We start from the raw sequence: 23,040 nt of genomic DNA on the forward strand, positions 1-23,040 counted from the left end.
AACACCCTCTCGAGGGTTATATCTCTGCCCAAGGAACAATGAAGGGAACTACATGCGCCAGCCATAGTACTTCTTTCTGAATGTTTTGAGACACCAGGAGCTGGTGAAGTAAGTCACCCATCGACGTGCTGTTCTCCTCTGTAGAGAGTAAGTCATTTTGCAAATCAAATTGGGGAAACTGGGAGGCCTGAGCCTCATTAGTGATGGTTCCATTAACCACTGCAACCAGGGTGTACATCTCGCTAATGGTGTCAACTCCTCACTGTTCCTGAACCAAATGAAAGAACCTGTCTAACATTAGGTCAATATCCAGAAAAGGGTTATTCCAAAGTGGTCCTGTTGAGCTGCCAGCAGGCTTGGGAAGAGGGCTATCCTGAGGCAGTCCTGTTGAGCTATCAGCTGACTTGTTAGCTGCCAGAGCTGTTTGCAACCAAGACTTCCTGGCAAGTCATCACAGAGGTTGGAGCCCACAATCAGAAATCGGTCTGGTCTCACTGAGCAGCGAGATAGTAGTGTTGCCAGTCCTTCCCAATTATTACTTCCCATGACAAATTGGGAGTTACACTGACCAAAAGCATTCTAGCTTGCTCTCTTAAATTCCAATGTACCCAGGCTGTGGAGTAGGAATAAGTGTCCCCCTGGACACTGTTCATGTGCACCAGGTCATCCTTCTGTAGCTATCCAGGATCCAGTAGGGTCTCCCAGATTAGGGGTTGGGAGCACCCTAAATTTATTAGCCCCAACACTGTTTGGCCCCCTAGGACTACTGGAGCTACAAATGCTCAGCAACAGTTCTAGTCTGTTCTGCCAAAGAGATCCCAGAACTCTGCAAGCCACAGTCCGTGAAATCACACTCCCTGAGGGAGCACAAGCAGCTGACACATCCCAGCTTCCCGCAGCAGAAATAGATGACCATTTGATAACGGAAAGCAACTTAGCCTGCTCCTGGGAATGACTCCATGCTCTCCCCCTCTGACAGCCCTTGCAGTGGTTGCCAGATGCCTTCTGGGGTCTATCGGGTGGGTACTCCTCATTCTGGGACTACTCCAGGAGCTCCCAGCCCTGCTGCCCCGGGTTGATTCCTCAGGAGGTTGGGGTCAGTCTTCACTAGGCCTAGGTCACTCACATTGGACAGGCCAACTTTCTGACATAAAGTCCCCTGAGTTGGACGGCAGCTGTCAGTATGCTGGGTTGTGTTGGTGTACCCAGGTTTGAATAGTAGCCAGCAAAACCTGTAGATACTGTTTGAACAACACAGACTCTATGATCTCGGATGGAGAACAAAGCCAGTGGGTGGGCCAATTCTTTAGCTGCTGGGGCACAACCTAGGATCATGCCCCAAGTGAGAAAGTTTCTGTCTGGAACTGGCACCAGTAAATCTCTAGTGATACCCCCAGGGGATGAGAATGGTGACTTTCACGGTATCGTACTACTTTGCAGCTTCATCACCTGAGGCCTAGTAAGCCACCTGAGCTTCCCCAGAAACAAAAGGAGCTAATCACGCAACTCAGTTAGTCTCTTCCAACTGATGGGCAAGAGACATCTACTCAAATGTTACAAGGTACATCTCACGATTATCAGTGGGTCCCAATCTGCAAAGGGCTGTGCCTGGCCCCGACAGCATCACTTCGGAATAGGACTGGCCATTTTTCCGCTTGAGCATAGCCACTGGTGAGCTGGAGCTGGTTCGCACTGGTTTGCGCGAACTGGTTGTTAAATTTAGAAGCCGGTATAGAACCGGTTGTTAAAGGGCTGGGCAAACTCCGGCCTGCGGGCCACATCTGGCCCGCAGGACCGTCCTGTCCGGCCAGCCTGAGCTCTTGGCTGGGGAGGCTCCCCTTGAGAATCCCTTTTTACTCACCTGGCGGCGCTCCGGGTCTTTGGCAGCACTTTGGCAGCAGGTCCTTCACTCGCGCCGGGTCTTTGGCGGCAGGTCCCTCAGGGCCGCCAAAGACCCGGAGCAACTGAAGGAACCGGTTCTTCAGATTTTGGCAGCTCATCACTGAGCATAACCTCTGGGAACTGCTGCTGCAGTAGCTCAAGGAGCACAGCTTGTTGCAACTGGGTAGTTCACCAGGCCTCCTCTTGTACTTCCAGGAAAAGTTGCTGGGACTCTGCCTGAACCTGCTGCTACTGAACCAGAGTCATCCGCTCTCCGCCATGGACAGAAGGAGTCAATCCCACTTCTAGTACCAAGTTGTGGCAAGCAGGGTTGCTCCATAGTGCCCTCTGTGGGGTACTACAACATGGTACTACAGGCGCTCCGTGCCTTAGTCCACAAGTTTTGGAGTCCTGTTAGGCAGCCTATACTGTCAGCTCAGTGTCACTGTTTAAACAGTTAAATAAAAATAAACTCAGAATTTGCCTATCTGAGCCTTAAAATAAACAAACAAAACCTCAAAGGCAAGCACTTAATTGCAGCACTTGAAGGTAAGACCATGACCTGGCCCTAGGTTCTGAGCTAATACTGAGAAGCTCCTCCTGTGTCCCAGTCTCACTCAACTCTGCCTTCTTCTCAAGGTCAAGCCTTCTTAATGGGCCTGCTGGCTCCTGATTGGTCAGTGTCTCCTCCTGCCCCTTCCCTCTGGAGGACTACTTTTTTTGGTAGGCTGGCCTGAGCAGAGAGGTGTCAGGGTACTGGCGTCTCCAGCAGAAGGGTCAGGGAAGGCCAGATAGAGCTTGTCACAGACCTCTTTTGGAAGAAGTGCTAGAGGCATCTGAACAGAGAATCTGTTTAAGTCGGATTATCCTGATTAAATCCATGTATCATTTTTGTATCTAAAGTTATGAATATTGGCTATGTATTTGTATCTCAAATGTGTTTGTTCCTGGGTGACACCTCACAAATAGATTTACATCAAGGCTACACAGCTATGTGTGGATGGCTCATTAAGGACACTTCAGTCTAATAATGGGCTCTCCCTGAGGATGCCTCAGACACCAAGGGGCCAACAGTCCCCCCATGTGAGTCAGCAAACCATGTGAGGACATGCAATATGCTCACGTGACCCTGGACTCCATCTTGGGCAGTAACTTTCCACAAACAGGGCTGTGGGCTTTGTTTGGGACAGTAAAATCCCATGGACGTCGCAGAGGATATAAAAAGACACCCGAGACATCTCCATTTTGTCTTCATTTCGTGCTTCTTTTCTCTGGACTGGATTTCTAACAAAGGTGCTCTAAACAAGGACTGATGACCCCCAATCCGTTTGGGTGATCCCAGAGAGACTTTTGCAAGCTAGCACTTCATTCCATTACTGCTGTGATCCTGATCTATGAATACTGAAAATCATTTGTATGTATATGATGGGATAGAGGGAGCCTATACTGGAAGAATGGGCTCCACCTAAACCAAAGTGGATCCAGACTGCTGGCACTTAACATTAAAAAGGTTGCAGAGCAGTTTTTAAACTAAGAGATGGGGGAAAGTTGATTGCTGCAGAGGCGCACATGGATCGGACAGAGACTTCTATTAGAGGAGAATCTATTGATAGAGATTCTCTAGGTTTTAGTCAGGAGGAGAGGATGGAAGAGGACAAAGTATGGGTCAGATCAGACAAGAAACATTCCTATAAAGAATCTGACACATCAGAAAAGGGCAGTCAAATAAACAGTGACAAGTTTTTTAAAGTGCTTGTACACAAAGGTTAGAACTCTAAATAATAAGATGGGTGAACTAGAGTGCCTCGTGTTAAAGGAAGATATTGATATAATAGGCATCACAGAAACCTGGTGGAGTGAGGACAATCAATGGGACACAATCATTCCGGAGTACAAAATATATCAGAAGGACAGAACAGGTCGTGTGGGGGGCGGAGTGGCACTATATGTGAGAGAAAATGTAGAATTAAATGAAATAAAAATCTTAAATGAATCCACATGTTCCATAGAATCTCTATGGATAATAATTCCATGCTTTAATAAGAATATAACAGTAGGGATCTATTATCGACCACTTGACCAGGACAGTGATAATGACGATGAAATGCTAAGGGAGATTAGAGAGGCTATCAAAATAAAGAACTCAATAACAGTGGGGGATTTCAATTATCCCCATATTGACTGGATACATGTCACCTCAGGACAAAATGCAGAGACAAAATTTCTCAATACTTTAAATGACCGCTTCTTGGAGCATTTGGTACAGGAACCCACAAGGGGAGAGGCAACTCTCGATCTTGTCCTGAGTGGAGCGCAGGATCTGGTCCAAGAGGTAACTATAACAGGACCTCTTGGAAATAGTGACCATAATATAATAATATTTAACATTCCTGTGGTGGGAAGAACACCTCAACATCCCAACACTGTGGCTTTTAATTTCAGAAAGGGGAATTATGCAAAAATGAGGAGGTTAGTTAAACTGAAATTAAAAGGTACAGTGACTAGAGCAGGCGTGGGCAAACTTTTTGGCCTGAGGGCCACATCGGGTTTCCAAAATTTTATGGGGGGCCGGTTAGGGGAGGTTGTGTCTTCCCAAACAGCCAGGCATGGCCCAGCCCCTGCCTCCTATCTGACTCTCCTCCCCCCCCCACTTCTCACCCCCTGACGGCCCCCCCAGGACTCTTACCCCATCCACCACTCTCTGTTCCCTATCCGCTGACCCCCCCCAGACCCCCGACCCCTGGCTGCCCCCTGCTGCCCCATCCAACCCTCCCTCTCATTCCTGATTTGCCCCCGGGGACCCCTGCCCCATCCAAGTCCCCTGTTCCCCGCCTTCTGACTGCCCTGACCCCAATCCACACCCCATTCTCTGACCACCCCCCTCAACTCCCCTGCCCTCTATCCAACCCCCCCGCCCCCTTACCGTGCCACCCAGAGCACAGGGTCAGGCCGCGGCTCTGCAACTGTGCTGCCCGGCCGCCCAGAGCGTTGTGCCGGCGGCGCAGCGTGGTGAGGCTGCGGGGGAGGAGGGACAGCAGGGGAGGGGCTGGGGGCTAGCCTCCTGGGCCAGGAGCTCAGGGGCTGGGCAGGACAGGCCCGCGGGCTGGATGTGGCCTGCAGGCCGTAGTTTGCCCACCTCTGGGCTAGAGTGAAATCCCTGCAAGCTGCATGGACACTTTTCAAAGACACCATAATAGAGGCTCAACTTAAATGTATACCCCAAATTAAAAAACACAGTAAAAGAACTATAAAAGAGCCACTGTGGCTTAACAACCATGTAAAAGAAGCAGTGAGAGATAAAAAGGCATCTTTTAAAAAGCAGAAGTCAAATCCTAGTGAGGTAAATAGAAAGGAGCATAAACACTGCCCAATTAAATGTAAAAAATGTAATAAGAAAAGCCAAAAAGGAGTTTGAAGAACAGCTAGCCAAAAACTCAAAAGGTAATAAGAAAATGTTTTTTTTAAGTACATCAGAAGCAGGAAGCCTGCTAAACAGCCAGTGGGGTCCCTAGACGATCGAGAGACAAAAGGAGCACTTAAAGAAGATAAAGTCATCGCAGAGAAACTAAATTAATTCTTTGCTTCAGCCTTCACGGCTGCAGATGTTAGGGAGATTCCCAAAACCTGAGCTTTTGTAGGTGACAAATCTGAGGAATTGTCACAGACTGAAGTGTCACTAGAGGAGGTTTTGGAATTAATTGAGAAACTTAACAGTAACAAGTCACCAGGACCAGATGGCATTCACCCAAGAGTTCTGAAAGAACTCAAATGTGAAATTGCGGAATTATTAACTATGGTTTGTAACCTGTCCTTTAAATCAGCTTCTGTACCCAAGGACAGGAAGATAGCTAATGTAACACCAATATTTAAGAAAGGCTCTAGAGGTGATCCTGGCAATTACAGACCGGTAAATCTAACGTCAGTACCGGGCAAATTAGTTGAAACAATAGTAAAGAATAAAATTGTCAGACACATAGAAGAACATAAATTGTTGCGCAAAAGTCCACATGGTTTCTGTAAAGTGAGATCATGTCTTACTAATCTATCAGAGTTCTTTGAGGGGGTCAACAAGCCTGTGGACAAGGGGGATCCAGTGGACATAGTGTACTTAGATTTCCAGAAAGCCTTTGACAAGATCCCTCACCAAAGGCTCTTACGTAAATTAAGTTGTCATGGGATAATCGGGATGATCCTTTCATGGACTGAGAACTGGTTAAAAGACAGGGAAAAAAGGATAGGAATAAATGGTAAATTTTCATAATGGAGACGGGTAACCAGTGGTGTTCCCCAAGGGTCAGTTCCTAGGACCCATCCTATTCAACTTATTCATAAATGATCTGGAGAAAGGGGTAAACAGTGAGGTGGCAAAGTCTGCAGATGATACTAAACTGCTCAAGATAGACCAAAGCAGACTATGAAGAACTTCAAAAAGATCTCACAAAACTAAGTGATTGCATAACAAAGTGACAAATGAAATTTAATGTGGATAAATGTAAAGTAATGCACATTGGAAAAATAACCCCAACTATACATACAATATGATGGGGGCTAATTTAGCTACAACTAATCAGGAGAAAGATTTTGGAGTCATTGTGGATAGTTCTCTGAAGATGTCCACGCAGTGTGCAGCGGCAGACAAAAAAGCAAACGGGATGTTAGGAATAATTAAAAAAGGGATAGAGAATATGACGGAGAATATCTTATTGCCCTTATATAAATCCATGGTATGCCCACATCTTGAATACTGCGTAGAGATATGGTCCCCTCATCTTAAAAAAGATATACTGGCATTAGAAAAGGTTCAGAGGAGGGCAACTACAATGATTCAGGGTTTGGAACGGGTCCCATATAAGGAGAGATTAAAGAGGCTAGGACTTTTCAGCTTGGAAAAGAGGAGACTAAGGGGGGATATGATAAAGGTATATAAAATCATGAGTGGTGTGGAGAAAGTGAATAAGGAAAAGTTATTTACTTGTTCCCATAATATAAGAGCTAGGGGCCACCAAATGAAATTAATGGGCAGCAGCTTTAAAACAAATAAAAGGAAGTTCTTCACTCAGAGCACAGTCAACCTGTGGAACTCCTTGCATGAGGAGGTTGTGAAGGCTAGGACTATAACAGGATTTAAAAGAGAACTGGATAAATTCATGGAGGTTAAGTCCATTAATGGCTATTAGCCAGGATGGGTAAGGAATGGTATACCTCGCCTCTGTTTGTCAGAGGGTGGAGATGGATGGCAGGAGAGAGATCACTTGATCATTACCTGTTAGGTTCACTCCCTCTGGGGCACCTGGCATTGGCCACTGTCGGTAGACAGGATACTGGGCTTTGGTCTGACCCAGTATGGCCATTCTTATGTTCTTATCCTTTAATCATTCAATAACCCACTTTTCCTTCTTTTTTATATTATTAAACCTTTAATTTTTAGCTACTAAAGGATTGGCATCAGTGTGATTATTGGATAATATCTGAGTTATATATTGACCAGGCTAAGAGGCTGATCCTTTGGGATTGGAAGGACCCTACATCTGATTAAATTGTTTTCAGTAACCACTCATCATAAAGCCCAGTGTGTCTAGGTGGTGAGCCAAGGACTGGAAAGCCTAAGGAGATCGCATTTTTGACTTCTTGTTAACCAGTGTGGTGATACAGAAATTCATTCTTCTTACGGGCTCGGTATAATCTAATGATAGACTAACTACCAATTTTGGGTGAGTCTGCCTTATTTCTCAACAGTCTATCCTGAATTTGGCATTCTTAGCTGTGACCCATTGAGGCACGGTGAGACCCCCGAAAGGGAGAAAACTTGAATAGTGACATGGCCAGAGGGCCAAACCAGGAAGAGGGCATTGAGGTTCCTGAGACTACAAGGGGGCTGCAGGTGAATGCAGACAAAGTGATGGTATGCAAACTAAGGAGAGGGAGGGTTGTCGGCCTCGGGCAATGCTCAGAGTGACCAGGAGAAGGCACCAGCCCAGTGGTGAGTGATGTGCCCTGACACACCTCCGTAGTCAAGGTCAGGGATGGAAAAGGAGTGGGAAAGGGCACACCCCTGAAAATGTTGATTGGTCTTTCCAACAGTTCAGTCAGGAAAGCACCTTTGCAGGTACGTGAATTGGAATTCAGAGAATACTTGATTCGATGATACACAGACTTCAGCCATCCCTGTAAGCATCTGAGGTGAAGACTGTTTGATGCTGATCTCTACTTGATCTCTGGAATAGTCACAGACAACTCAATTGTCCAGGTAAGGGAATACCTGAATGCCAATGTTTCTGAGGTGAGCTGCTCCTACTGCCATGCATTTGGTAAACACCCTTAGGGCAGATGACAGACCAAAAAGGAGGACAGTATATTGGCAATGAAGGCCTACAAACTTCAGGTACTTTCTATGACTTGGATGGGTTGTCAAATGAAAGCAGGCATTTTGGAGATTGAGAGCAGCATACCAGTCACTGGAATTGAGAGATGGAATGACGGATGCCAGGGGAGCATGGAGCTGAAGCTCTTGGTCTAACCTCAGCACTGAGCAGATCGTGAGGAATGTTCTTAGAGACACTTCAGTGGCCTTTTTAAGACATGAAGTGCTCTTTTTGGATTTTGTGACAGATTTAGGTCTCAATTCTTTGTGAAAGGAACCCAGAGACAAGGAGTACTTCCTCTTTTCACAGTGGAAAGATTAAGCTTTTTCAGATTTTTGAGAGAAGTGGAGAGGCACTTCCAGCAGGACTGGTATGGGATTTTATGATCTCAGACACTTCGCAAGAGGGGCAATGAGTAAACTCCAGAGGTCCTGGCATAACCTCTCAGTCTGAAAGGAAGAGATCTCTGTTTGCAGGGTGCAGAAAAAAAACTCATAAAATGATTAAACAATAAAGAATTGTTAAAATCGGTATTACTGTCTCACTATTTGCACTTGTGAATGATCTGTTTACAAAAGAGAAACATCTCAATATGAGAGGGAAAATCATGACAGAGCACAAGGAGTTTCTCATTGCCTCTGGCTGCTTGTTAGAAGAACAGAAGGAGAGGTTGGAGCGGGTCACCCTGTATACACTTGCCTGGGGCCATGAGGAAGTGCAGAAAGTATTTTCCACCCTGACAGGTATTGCTACAGAGAACTGTCTGGCTCAGTTGCACTGGACATAAACACACCTAAGTGGAAGAGATGTGCAACCACTCAAAGAAGAATTAATCTTTTTTTAAAAGGTGGGAGGAGGAGACACTCTTCAGAACGATCCACTGATTTTAAAAAAATGGTTTCAAATATTTTTTTTAAATAACACTGTAATAAAGCAAACATGCTGCTAATAAGAGAAAGATAAGAATATTTAATTAAAATTAAGCAACTATGGCTCAGAAATGCTTAGTTACCCAAGCCAGAGTACTGTAACAGTCTAGAATATGAAGACAAATCTGAATGGGCAGACTATTTATGGACAAGTCTCTAATTTTCTCATACATGTTATCCACTGAATAATTATTTGGTCCATAACATCTTTGTTCAGTTTCCATGCCCACGACAACTTAATGTTTCAAACCAAGATTTATTAACTATATATTGTGGATTGAATTTATAAAATAAAGTAAATTATAAAAATACAAAATCTTACTTGGCATCTTGTAAAAAAGTCTTTTCCCACTGCCATCATTGGTCTGTAAATATTTACTGTCTGAAGACCAGTCCATATGAGTGATGAAACTTACAGATCCAACACATTCCCCAACTTTTTTGTACCGCTGAACAACACCATAAATATCAACAGAGCTGTCATTGGAGCCAACAGCAAGGAAAGTCCCATCTGGTGAATATTTTAATTCATGAATGGCTTCTTTCCTGTCTTTAATATGAACAACCTCTGTCATATCCCTGTAAGGGAGAAAGAAAATGTGTCACAAGCACAAAAGAATATCATCTTGTTGTCAAGCTCACTGTTTCAAGAATGTGCCTGACAAAATTTTCTTCTGAATTCAGAAATTTACTATTCCTTGTACAAATGTACTTTTCTTAATATGCTTTCAGAGTAACGACTAGACATAAATAGCCTGTGAACCTGTGTTTAAAATTTAAGTTTAAATGCTTTCTTAGCATGTTTTCTACATAAAACAAAACAGAAATATGCACAGATTACTTAAGAAAAAGTTTATAATTTATTTATAATTTTCTAATCTTTGTACCTACCTGACTCGAAGTACAGTGAAAGAGCCATCCTTCATGCCAAGTGCAAGATGGATTCCATCAGTACTAACAGCTGCACAGCGAATTGGTTCTTCCATATTGCACCGTGCAATCAATGCATGGTCTATTAGGCTCCAAATTCTAAAATAAAATATTAAATAAAATCATGTAAGGAATGGCTGTTTTCTGATTAAAAAAAAGTGAAGATTTCAACTTCACAGAATATATTCTGAATGCAGCACTACACCTATATTCCAAAGTCATTTGCTATCAACAACTTCCAAAACTAACAAAGTTACAAGCTTTGCATACAGCAATGCGTGTTTGTACATTTAAGAGTACGATTGAGTACCTAATTCGTGAATCTGCAGAGACAGACTCATTTTGTTTGAAAGAACAGTACTTATTTGTAAAACCTGAATTTTCTATTGCTTAAAGTGTATACTACTCATTTAGTTAAAGATTACTGAATGAACAACTGAAAATTTTACAACACAAATGCCTCCCTTTCTATTAATTATTTATCATTCACAATGTAGCACAACTTTCTGCATGTGACCAGATACCAATATAATTTCTAACTTATACTAATCATGCCTTTTCAAGCATGGAATTTTACAATAGCATGTCAATTAATTTTTTATTATATTAGTGTAACTCCTAGCAGATTAGCAAAAAATGACACTACACTTAATCTGAAAAATGTTTAAAAAAACTATGTAAAGGAGAACAATTTGCTAGGATTTATTGGACTGTAGCCTTATTTAACAAATATAGATACATTAAGTTACATTAAGTAAACAAAAATGTCACAAGTCTGAAATGCAATTCTATCACATTTAAAAAAAACATGATGTAAATAAGAATTATAAGGTACTGTACCATATCAGCACAAAAGAAGGCATCTCAGTAATGCCTAATATAGTTTGGACAAAAGGTTCACTAAAGACATCAGTCAAAATTATTTAACTTGGGAGTTGTGGATGCTTCGCAGCACCTCTGAAAGTTAAATCACTTCTTAGATACTCAGATATAAATTTAGGTGTGTAACTTTAGTTACCCAAGTTTGAAAATTTTGGCACTCATCTTATTTACTATCATTGAAATTATGAAAGTAATCCCTTTCACCATTTGAGTTCAAATTAAGGCCTTGATTTCCATTTTGAAAACTACCCATTTCTGCCACTGTTTTCAGACCTCCATCAGCAAAGTAATCAATATTTAGAGTTAAAGAATAAATTATGTTGGTTCAATATCACAATATGACATGCAATAAATCATTTTGCATTTTTACATTTTAATTGTTTTTCTAAAGATGAGGTCTCATCTATAAAGCTATACATAATCTGGGTGGGGAGCTTTAGTTTGGTGTATTATTGTTGGTCATTTTGTTGTTGGGGGGGGGGAGGGAGGGTGTTGTTGTTGTTGCTAACCTGACTGATCGGTCATCACTTCCAGTCATGGCCAATGGTTTTGTAGGATGGACTGCCAGAGCCCACAGCTCTCCTTCACAGTGCCCCTGCATGATCAGGAAAGGCTTATTGCGTTCATGCACAACAATCTCAAAAATTTCACTGTCTTGTGTCCCAACTAGGATATGGTCTCCTCGCCAGCACACACTTCTGACAGACAGACCTATGGGAAAAATATATATATAGGCACTTTGTTATGAACCACTTAAAATTTCACACAGATAGCATAGCTGTCAAAACCTTAAAAGAAAGAAAACAACCAGAAATTAACCTGCGTAATAAATACCATCTTATTCTTTCAGCCATGGACAGACTTTTTACCACCGCAGACCACACATCCATCACTACCTTAGGGATGCCAACCTCCACCTCTTGCATTGCCATACATCTAATAGAAAGAGTGAGTCTTGCATATTGGAGAGCAAAGTAAAGAAAGGTGTAGTCAAATCTTAACATAACAAAAGCATCATCCAGCACATTGACATTTGCACATAAAAGTGTATGTTTTAATCCATCTAATTCCTAAACATATATAGTAATATACTGAATATGAGTCACATACTCCAACTACTAATCAAAGAGCACACTCATATTTCTGACGGAGCTGGCAGAGACTACATGAACGACATCAACAGAGATATCAGTGGGATGTGTTATTCTTAGCTTTCATAAGAATTACAGGTAAGCAGAAAGTTAAAGTTAAAGGACAAGTGTCCTTTCATCTCACAAGCTTGTCTACTCAAGGTTGCCTTCCACAATCATCAACAAAACAACCAGTGTATCATCTGATTATCAGAAGACGCTAATCAAGTTGAAAGAGTGAAAAATAGATCCTACTGGCAACAATATACAGAGTACGGTGGGCTTGGGGACTGGTCTGCATATTTTGTATCTAAACATGTATCCGAATTTTCAGTGAAGTTGAGCACCCACAAGTTACACTGAGTTGAGGGCAGTTAAAGGTGACCAGCTATTCTGAAAACCAGATCACTTTTATTTAGTTTCCTGAATATGGATTTAGGTGCCTAACTCTAGGCATGCCAAAATTGTTAAATTTTGGCTTTAGTCGATAGTGTCTACTATACAAGCAACTTTACCAGTTTCACGTAGGCATTCCCGCCTTTTCTCACTCCTGCTTTTTTGCAGTCCTTTTGGCATTGAGCATCAGAGAGGGAGTTTGCCCAAGGATTTTTGTAGGCTCCAAGATGGCATCATTAATTGGTAAAATCACTCAAGCAGGACACACAGTATTCAAAATATCCACTAACTTGTGTGGATTGCCCTGGACTAGTGCTACCTGAATACCAAGGGAGGTGGCTATATTTTTCATAAGTTCCTGTTATGTTATATAATCATCCAAAAATGGGGAGAATCATTCAGAGACAGTGGTCTAATCCAGGGAGAAACAAATGGGTAGATAAGCACTGTAGTGTACCTCTGTTCTGCAGTCTTTGAACTGGAAGGGTCAGCTGAAGGAAGCAACTGAAAGAAGCACATCCTCTGCTTACTGGGTACTGGGATCGGTACCGAGAGTGGTATCAGGTACAGTATATCGCCTTGATGGAGATTTATTGGTACCTGGTGTGATGTTATATGATTAAAATATAACCATGTAGATCATTGTTGCTACCACTGTCATATAATTGCAACAAATCTTGTACAAAGTGTGTCACGTAAGGTGTCAATAGAAAAGTTATGGTTTGCTGAATATGATTATCCTATTTTTATGCATGTACCCTTTTTGTATCTGAAGTTATGAATATTGATTATGTACCTGTATTTCAAATATGTTTACTCCAGTGGTATCACCCACAGGGTAGTTTTCATCCAGTCTGGCCAGCATATTGTGAAGGGACTATTCAAATTGAATGGCCCACCAAAGAACACTTAACTCACAATGGACCACAGAAGAGGCTTATCCACACCTGATGGACTTTCTTGTGAATGTTCTAGAGTATGGATAATGGCCTCTGCTATGACTCAGCGAAGCATGCAACGGCATGTGACTAGATCATGTGACCAGATCATGTGACACTAAAAGCCATCTTGTTACCTGTATTTTTCCACAAACTGAATGAGTCACGTAGCCCAACTTCTAATCAAAGGGCACACTCATATTTCTGACGGAGCTGGCAGAGACTACATGGGACTGAGGACCTTCCAATCATTTGGGAGCAACCAGAGACTTGATTTAAGCCAAGCAGTTTATTTCATCACTGCTTCAAGCCTGATCCAAGGACCTTGTAATTATTGTATGTATTTGATTCCTTTAACCAATTTTAACTCTCACCTCTTTCTTTCTTTTTATAAATAAACCTTTAGATATTAGATACTAAAGGATTGGCAATAGCGTGATTAATGGGTAAGATCTGAGTTATATATTGACCTGGGTATGTGGCTGGTCCTTTGGGATCAGAAGAACCCTTTGATTGATTAAATTGGTTTTAAATAAGCACTAATCATTAAGTCTAGTGTCTGGGTGTTGAATCCAGGACTGGAATACCTAAGGAGGTTGCATTTCTGACCTCTTGTTAGCCAGTGTGGTAAGACAGAAGTTTAATTTTGTTGCTGGATTGGTTTGTCTTATGGAAGAAAGATCACCAGTTTTGGGGTGTATCTGTCCTATTTCTCAGCAGCATGTTCTGAATTTGGTATTCTCAGTTGTGACCCACTGAGGCACAGTGACACATGGTCTAGGCAATGAGGACCTAGAGTCCTAGAGTCCCACAAGAATTTCCAAAAATACCACTGTTGGACCTGATATGGTACCAGGGACCAGCTGCAAGACATCCTGTCCCTGGACCTGCTCCTATAAGAATGATGGTACCGAGATTTTGATTTGTATGAAGAGGAACCAGGAGAGGCTCTAGTCCTTCTGTAATGGGATACTAATGAAACTCCTCCCACATCAGCAATGAATCTAAAACTGAGAGGGAAAGAAGGTCCCTGACTGCAACATAGGTCTCAGGTGTTGTTGTGCCAAGAGCACAGTGTGCACCGCAGATGAAATCAAAGCTGTTAAAGGTCCCGGCAATAGAGTCAGTCTCAATGGTACTGAAAATGGTGCCAGAAGCAACAACTTGACATTGGTAAACAACAAATGTGACACTGGGGAATGTTTAGCTAGGGCTGGCTTATTTCTAAACTCAGTACCAGACTTTTTTCTGTGAGTCTCTGTCAGTGACCTGGCTCTCAAAAAGGAATTGGGCTTCTTCTGGCTAGGGGCATTCAAAGTATCCATCTTCTGTTGTTTACACAGTACCAAAGAAGGAGAATGCCTTCTGTCTGGTTCCCTTTGATGAGGGATCCCTCCAAGTCCAGCAGTGCACTTTGAGATAGAGTAGAATGTGAACCCCCATGTACCGAGAGGCTGGGTTCCGAGTGAGGGTGCAAAGCTGCCTCTATCAGGATATGGTGAAAATGAACTTACCTCAACTTCTTGGCCCTGGTCTTAAACCCTTTACAGAGATGGCACTTCTGCCTTACATGACCCTCTCCTAAATACTTTAAACATCTGGAATGAGGGTTGATAACTGGTATAGGTATGTTACAGTCAGAATAGAGTTTAAATCCTGGGGATTTAGGCACACTCCTGTACTGAGCTTTAAGCCTGAAGAATATTTTATATATATATATATATAAAAACTAGACAAATTTCTAAAACAAGTACCATAAGCTATCACTATAATCAACTAATAAACTATGTACAATAGAAACTAAAAACAATTTCTCTAAGAGAAGGGGAAAAGCGTGACAAGCACACACATTCTCCCATTACCAACTATGAACAGTAAAAAGGAACTGAAGGGGATTTTCCCCTTTATACCCTTAGTTAGCAGCATGAGTGTGCAGAGGGTGCAGGCACTATCCCAATAGGTAGTGCTCTGAGAAAAAAAGTTCTCTAACTGCGGTGCACTGGCATGCACACACCTAAAGTGAAATGGACATGTGCAAGCACACAAAAAATAAACTATGTACCCTCTGCATGGAGTTCTCTTTAGGGGATGCTCAGGACTCAGGTCTAGATGGCCTGCTTCTTCCGGGAGGCAAGTTGAGAGAGGAAGATAAGTGGGAGAGAGGCCCCACCCTCCAACTTAATAAAAATATCTAGAGGAAATTCCACAAATGGAATATTGTGGAGTTTTCCAACCTCACCCAAGGGCTCCTCCCACATATTTTCCCAACACGGAGAATATAATTGGGCTCAATAGCTTCTGTTATTACTGCTACTGTTTTGGAAATGACAGGGAAAAACAGCAAAGAACAAACTAGGGGAAATCTGTCTAACACCCACCCCTGGAAAGCTCTTAAAAGTGTTTTGGTGGTTAGTTGTGTTGTTGGTAAACCACTCTTTGAATTTAAAAATAAAACTTCTTTGTTGTATATAATAAGCTAACAAATACGAGATTATCTGATGTCAATTGGAAAATGTAATATAACCAAAGAGTCATTTTGTGAAGTAGGATATCTTTAAATTAGCCTTTGGGAATAGTCAGATGCTTGTGGAAGACAAGAGTTTTAGCCAGATAAAAAAGGTGAAAGTTGACAACACAATCATCTTGGTACACTTGATGAAGTAGGGCTTGTCTACACAGTAACTTAGTCTGCACCAGCTGAGGTATAAATTGTAATGCACATCAACATTGCCCACACTAATTGGCCTGGACCATGTTGATCCTAGCACACCAGAAGTTCTTCAGTGTGTGTTAATGTAGTCCTGTTTCAAACAATAACATTATCGCACAGTAGGGAACTTTTAGTGCATACCAGTAGGGTCCACATGGGCCAGTTAGTGTGCAACATGCTGGTGCAAAGTAAAATTTACACCCCCGCTATTGTACACTAAAGCACCTTAGAGACTAAACAGCAGCAAAACAACAATTTTAAGAATGTTGGAAATGAAAAGTGGCAGAAATACTTAATTCTGCTTTTGAACATCCAAATGAATTGGATGAGGGGATGAAAAACCCTCAATAATAAGGGCTTTGAAGAGCACAGAATTATTAAAACTTCTCAATAGGAGTGGTGAGACTTATATTCACTGTCTCCTAGTGCCCAACCCAATGCACTTTCCTCGAGGTGAATGTGACTTTTAATGAGGGAAAGCAGGAGCAAAAAGGCCTGCAGCAGGATCCATCCAGAAGTTCAGGTCTGTGTGGCTGCCTCAGAACAATACAGAAAGCTCAGTGAAGCCTGGGAGCAAATGCAGTGCAGTTGGAACATTCAGAAAATTATGGGGTAAACTGATAAATTCTACTGAGCATGTACAAATGGTGACTTTTTGCAGATTATAATTCTTCCAAATCCTGGACAGATTTTTACAACTACCAGCAAGATGCAACTCTGCCAAATGTCAAGATTTTGCCTTTGTTGCAAATCACAGATGTGCTATAGTTGTTCAAAAACAGAAATTTTTCTAACATTTTTAAAATGTAGCTTTGCCACTAACCTAATTCTTAAAAATGGCCAAACAGTTTTTTCTCAATTCCCCCTCGCCCCCCCCCAAATTTTTTTTTTAAATTTAACAAGAGACAATTGACAACAAGAAGTGTTTGGCGACCTCAATACAGAAGTCACTACTGCACTACTTACGTTTTTCTTTTTCTAAAATAGAAAGATGTGTAATTTTGTTAGAGATGAAAATAACACTTGAATTAGAGAAATCACTGGGAGAAAAAGAGGGAAGATATTTTCTAATAAGAGGTTTTTTTAGAAGGGAAAATAGTGATAACTGAAATTCAGAGACAATTGTCATATTATTTTGAATATTAGTTGCGTTTTCAAAAGGAGAGATAATAGTAGAAAATTTTAATGTTAAAATTGATTCAATAATATACAGATCTACTTAAAATCTAACTCAGAGCACTGAAACATATCTTAAGAATCAAATTAGAAATAATGGGTTAACAAAAGCTTGGAGATGGAAACACAGAAGAGAACAACCATACTTTTTTCATTAATTCTTACCAAATATACTTAAAATTAGATTACCTGTTTCTAACTCAAAGGTGAAAATCTAATAATAAAGACATTACTTGGAACCCAGATTGGGCTTTAAATGAGAACTTAATACATTATTATAGGATGTAATAATAAGTAATACTGAAAAAAAACTAAACAATATTTTGAAGCAAATATTCCTGGAGGCATATCCCATAACATAAAGTGGGTATCAGAAATAATTAAACAACATGTTTTAAAAGCACTAGATAGAGAAGGAGTGAACAAATTAATGAAGGAATTGTTAGAGTTAGAAAGAGAACAGGTAGAAAGATATAAAATGGTCTTCTTTTAGATAGAGGTATCAGGATATTAGCTGATCAGACTTTCAAAGTCTATAGCAAGAGTTAATCTTGGCAATCATTTCAAACAGTGGTAGCCCTTTCAACCTATGGATAAGAGTAATGGCGAATGAAAGAAAAAATTATAAAACTTTCTGTGAACTTGTAAATTCCTTTTTATTTTTATTTTTCTTTTTTTTTTTAACTTTAAGATATATGAGCAGGTATCCTTATCTATGCTGTAATATCTTTGCATTAAATACCACGTTCACAAAGTTCCACTAATGAAATTTCAGTAATTTCTGCAGGTGATGCTAGTCTTATTTAAGATATCTGAAACCCTTACTCTTGTTGAATGCTAGATTGAAACAAGGGAAGAAGAAGCAAAAGAAAGCCTTATCCAAAAAAAAAAAAAAAAAAAAAGCTATTGTCCAAATACCTGCCTTTCCCCTGGAAAGGAAGTAGGGGAAAAAGCAGAGATTTGAATACATTTGGCTCTTGCTTAGAGACTCTGATTACATTTGCCAGGATTCTGGTCGAAAAGGGACCTGGCAACATCTGGTTAGCACGACTGACTGGACACGAAAAGCCCGGTTACCTGCAGTAACTGGTCTCTGCCACCGGGCGGGCAGGAAGAGAAGCAGCTGCCATTGGAGTCTGGAGAAACAGGTTTCAGAGTAGCAGCCATGTTAGTCTGTATCCGCAAAAAGAAAAGGAGTACTTGTGGCACCTTAGAGACTAACAAATTTATCTGAGCATAAAGCTTTTGTGAACTGCATCCGATGAAGTGAGCTGTAGCTCATGAAAGCTTATGCTCATATAAATTTGTTAGTCTCTAAGGTGCCACAAGTACTCCTTTTCTTTTTTTTGGAGGAACAGTGGAGTACTCAGGAATGGCTCCGGCAGAGAGAGGTACCAACAGCTCCCACGTCCTGCCCCGAGCGTAGCTCTCCCTGCCCCACTCACCCTTCCACTCCCAGATCATGTCTCTCCCTGCCCCACTGACACCTCCACCCCTGGAGCATGGCTGTCCCTGCCCCATCCTGCCCTAACTCACCCCTCCACCCCCGAAGCGCAGCTCTCCTTCCCCTGCCCCGCCCCAGTCAACCCCTTTCCTCTGGAGCCTGGCTGTCTTGCCAATGTCATGCCCAATCACCCCTCCACCCATACAGCCCTGCTCAGCTGACAGAGGCAGGATGGTGGAGAAAGCAGCGAGCGGCGGGGCGGGGCAGGCAGGAGAAGAGGAGTAGGGACGGGGCCTCAAGGGAAAGAGGTAGACCAAGGGGCAGGGGAGGTTCCGGCACTCAGTGTCCAGTTTTCACTACTTAGAAAGTTGGCCACCCTAACTGTGGTAGTTATTTTTCTTGAACTGTCTCAGTAACGAGAAACTGACTGTCCACTCCAGGTCATTTTAAATGGACCGCAACCCATCTTGTTAGGATATCTCAGAATCTTAGTGGAGTTGCCACGTTAATTACAGTTCAAAATAGTATGTTTATTTTACTGTATATGAGAGCAGTTATTTATTGATACTAATATATTTGGCTAGCTCAAATCATCCTTCAATGTACTGGGATCTTGCACGACTGTAAAAAATAACAAGCAGCTTCAGCAATTGGCTGAGAGGCCTGCAACAGAAGTGCTGCTGAAAGTGACGGTATGTTTCAGCATGTCTGAACTCTTTTCATGAGTTGGTATTGAATCAATATCTTACGCCAATATAAGAAACAAATATATTGCTGGAGGTGCCTCCTTTTCAATGTGTCATAAAACCGAGGACTTGAAATTATTTCATATGATATGGCACCTTCATGGTTATGTCTGACCGGTGCTGGATACGTAAGTGCTATTATCGTTAGCCAAATTTCAGCACAGCTAGTTGCAATCTGCCTATCAAAATGACCTCTGCAATTTCTGCTGCAATACACTAGTTCTCATTTCCTGTCCTATATTGTTATACAGTGTTACTGCATACCGTGAAAAAGCTGCTGTGTTACAACATAAGGGTGGCTGCATCTCAGCAGTAAGAAAAGTTTTCGCTCTATGTGCTGTAACTATTTCACAGAACTGTTGTGAGTCTTATTGAATATTTGAAGTGCTTAGTGATCCCCAGATGAATGGCCATTATATAAGTGCAAATTATTAATTCTTATAGTGCAAATAAATTGTTCATATTAATATACATATAAATTTATAAAACATTTCCATTAACTTTTTTTTAAATAGATATTACTTTGTCAATCTATGAAGAACTTCCTTTCTGATGGTGTAACAAAAATTATAAGACTATTTTACCTTTATATCCCTGGTCTGTTTCCCTGAGATCAATCACAGTAATTGGTTTAAAATTTAAATCCCAAAGACGAACACAGCCATCCCTGCCACCAGTGGCAAAACCTTCCTCACATGCATTCATGCTGAAAATTCCTGCCTAAAAACAAGAAAAAAAAGTTTAAAAATATGCAGTTTACAGTTATTATTATGCAAAGCAAAATTATTCTTCATAGTGATAGGAAATATTTTCCCTTTTGTTATGTCATAGAAGGCAACATAAATTATACAAGTACATGTTTTATAATTGAGAGTCAGAATACATGTAATAATTAAAGAACAATTTTTAGTATTATGGATTTCCTCCCAGTGTTGTAATGGAATTGAAAGTGGTACAGAAAGAACTTCATAAGAACATAAGAATGGCCCTACTGGGTCACACCAAATGTCCATCTAGCCCAGTATCCTGTTTTCCGACAGTGGCCAGTGCGAGGTGCCCCAGAGGGAATGAACAGAACAGGTAATCATCAAGTGATCCATCCCCTGTCACTCATTCCCAGCTAGGGAAAACAGAGGCTAGGGACACCTTTCCTGCCCATCCTGGCTAATAGCTATTGATGGACCTATCCTCTATGAATTTATCTAGTTCTTTTTTGAACCCTGTTATGGTCTTGGCTTTCACAACATCCTCTGGCAAGGAGTTCCACAGGCTGTATGAAGAAATACTTCCTTGTATTTGTTTTAAACCTGCTGCCTATTAATTTCATTTGGTGACCTCTAGTTCTTGTGTTATGAGAAATACTAAACAACACTTTCTTATCTACAGTAACACCTCACTTAACGTTGTAGTTATGTTCCTGAAAATTGCGACTTTAAGCGAAACGATGTTAAGCGAATCCAATTTCCCCATAAGAATTAATGTAAATGGGGTGATTAGGTTCCAGGGAAATTTTTTTCACCAGACAAAAACACTATATATCACACATACATATACACACACACACACACACACACACACACACAGAGTATAAGTTTTAAACAAACAATTTAATACTGTACACAGCAATGATGATTGTGAAGCTTGGTTGAGGTGGTGAAGTTAGAGGGTGGAAGAGGGTGGGATATTTCCCAGGGAATGCCTTACTGCTAAATGATGAGCTAGCATTCAGCTGAGCCCTCAAGGGTTAACACATTGTTGTTAATGTAGCCTCACACTCTACAAGGCAGCACGAATGGAGGGAGGGGAGACAGCATAGCAGACAGAGACACACACCCTGTGTGTGGGAGAGAAAGAGAGATGTGCATTGCCCCTTTAAGTATGCTGACACCATTCTAAGTACATTACCTTTAAAAAGATCAGGAAGTCGAGATAGCAGCTGCGGCCAGCAAGCTCTCTCTGTCCTGAGCCCTGTCCTGTCCCCACCCTGCTCTATATGGAGAAGTGGTAAGCGGGGTGGCAGGAGTAGGGGGGCACCCTGACATTAGCTCCCCTCTTCTCCCCTCCCCTGCACAGCAAGCAGGAAGCTCCCAGGAGCAGCTCCAAGACAGAGGGCAGGAGCAGCACATGGCAGTGTAGGGAGGGACAGCTGAACTGCTGGCAATTGATAGCCTGCTGGACGGTTGACGCACAGGGAACTCAGGGAAGCGGGGAGCTGATAAGGGAGCTGACGGGGGGGCTGCCAGTCCACCCTGTTTCCAAGCCCCCACCAGCTAGCTGCAACAGGCTGCTCTTCCTGCAAGCAGTGGATAAAGCAGGCGGCTGCCAAACAATGTTATAAGGGAGCATTGCACAACTTTAAATGAGCATGTTCCCTAATTGATCAGCAACGTAACAACGACACAACGTTAACCGGGACAACTTTAAGTGAGGAGTTACTGTACTTTCTCTACACCAGTCATGATTTTATAGACCTCAATAATACATCTCCCCTTAGCCATCTCTTTTCCAAGCTGAAAAGTCACAGTCTTATTAATCTCTCCTCATACGGAAGCCGTTCCATACCCCTAATCATTTTTGTCGCCCTTTTCTGAACCTTTTCCAATTCCAATATATCTTTTTTTGAGATAGGACAACCACATCTGCACACAGTATTCAAGATGTGGGCGTACCATGGATTTATATAGATGCAACATGATATTTTCTGTCCTATTATTTATCCCTTTCTTAATTATTCCCAGCATTCTGTTTGCTTTTTTGACTGCCATTGCACATTGAGTGGATGTTTTCAGAGAACTATCCACAATGACTCCAAGATCTCTTTCTTGAGTAGTAACAGCTAATTTAGACCCCATCATTTTATATGTATAGTTGGGATTATGCTTTCCAATGTGCACTACTTTGCATTTATCAACATTAAATTTCATCTGCCATTTTGTTGCCCAGTCACCCAGTTTTGAGAGTTCCTTTTGTAGCTCTTCGCAATCTGCCTGGGTCTTAACTATCTTTAGTAATTTTGTATCATCTGCAAATTTTGCCACTTCACTGTTTACTCCTTTTTCCAGATCATTTATGAATAAGTTGAATAGGACTGGTTCCAGAGCAGACCCCTGGGGACACCACTATTTACCTTCTGGTTGAGCTCAGGAATGACGCAGTTATACCGACTGAACTCCTGGTATAGACAGCATTATGTCGATGGGAAGGCTTCTCCCATCAACACAGCTACTGCCTCTCAGGGAGGTGAGTACCTATGCCAATGGGAGAAGCTCTCCCGCCAGTGCAGGTAACATCTTCACTAAGTGCTACAGTGGCACAGCTGCACAGGACTGTAAGTATGGATAGTCCTAGGTGTCTGACCCTGAATTTGGCTGCACTAAAATACATGTTGTTCAAGTGAGCCCAGTTTATCATGAGATCCAGATCATTCTGTGGAACTGATGAGTCAGTCATTATTTATCACTTTGATTTGATTGAATGGGATATTTTGCCATTTACTACCTACCTAACTCAAAAAAC

General features: G+C 41.8%; 1 protein-coding gene across 4 annotated transcripts in view; it reads right to left on the reverse strand.

Moving 5' to 3' along the window:
• The window catches only part of EML5 (EMAP like 5), a 299,416-nt gene that overhangs the window by 181,649 nt on the left and 94,727 nt on the right, over positions 1-23,040 (reverse strand). For all 4 annotated transcript variants that reach the window (XM_043547824.1, XM_007055929.4, XM_043547826.1 and 1 more), the window contains exons 6-9: positions 20,109-20,244; positions 11,494-11,695; positions 10,064-10,201; positions 9,495-9,751 (exon numbers count right to left, since the gene is read on the reverse strand). In XM_043547824.1, coding sequence (XP_043403759.1) covers positions 9,495-9,751; positions 10,064-10,201; positions 11,494-11,695; positions 20,109-20,244 — 733 coding nt within the window. The remainder of the gene's footprint in view (positions 1-9,494; positions 9,752-10,063; positions 10,202-11,493; positions 11,696-20,108; positions 20,245-23,040) is intronic.

The sequence above is a fragment of the Chelonia mydas genome, chromosome 6, assembly GCF_015237465.2.
Source record: "Chelonia mydas isolate rCheMyd1 chromosome 6, rCheMyd1.pri.v2, whole genome shotgun sequence".
NCBI lineage: Eukaryota > Metazoa > Chordata > Testudines > Cheloniidae > Chelonia > Chelonia mydas.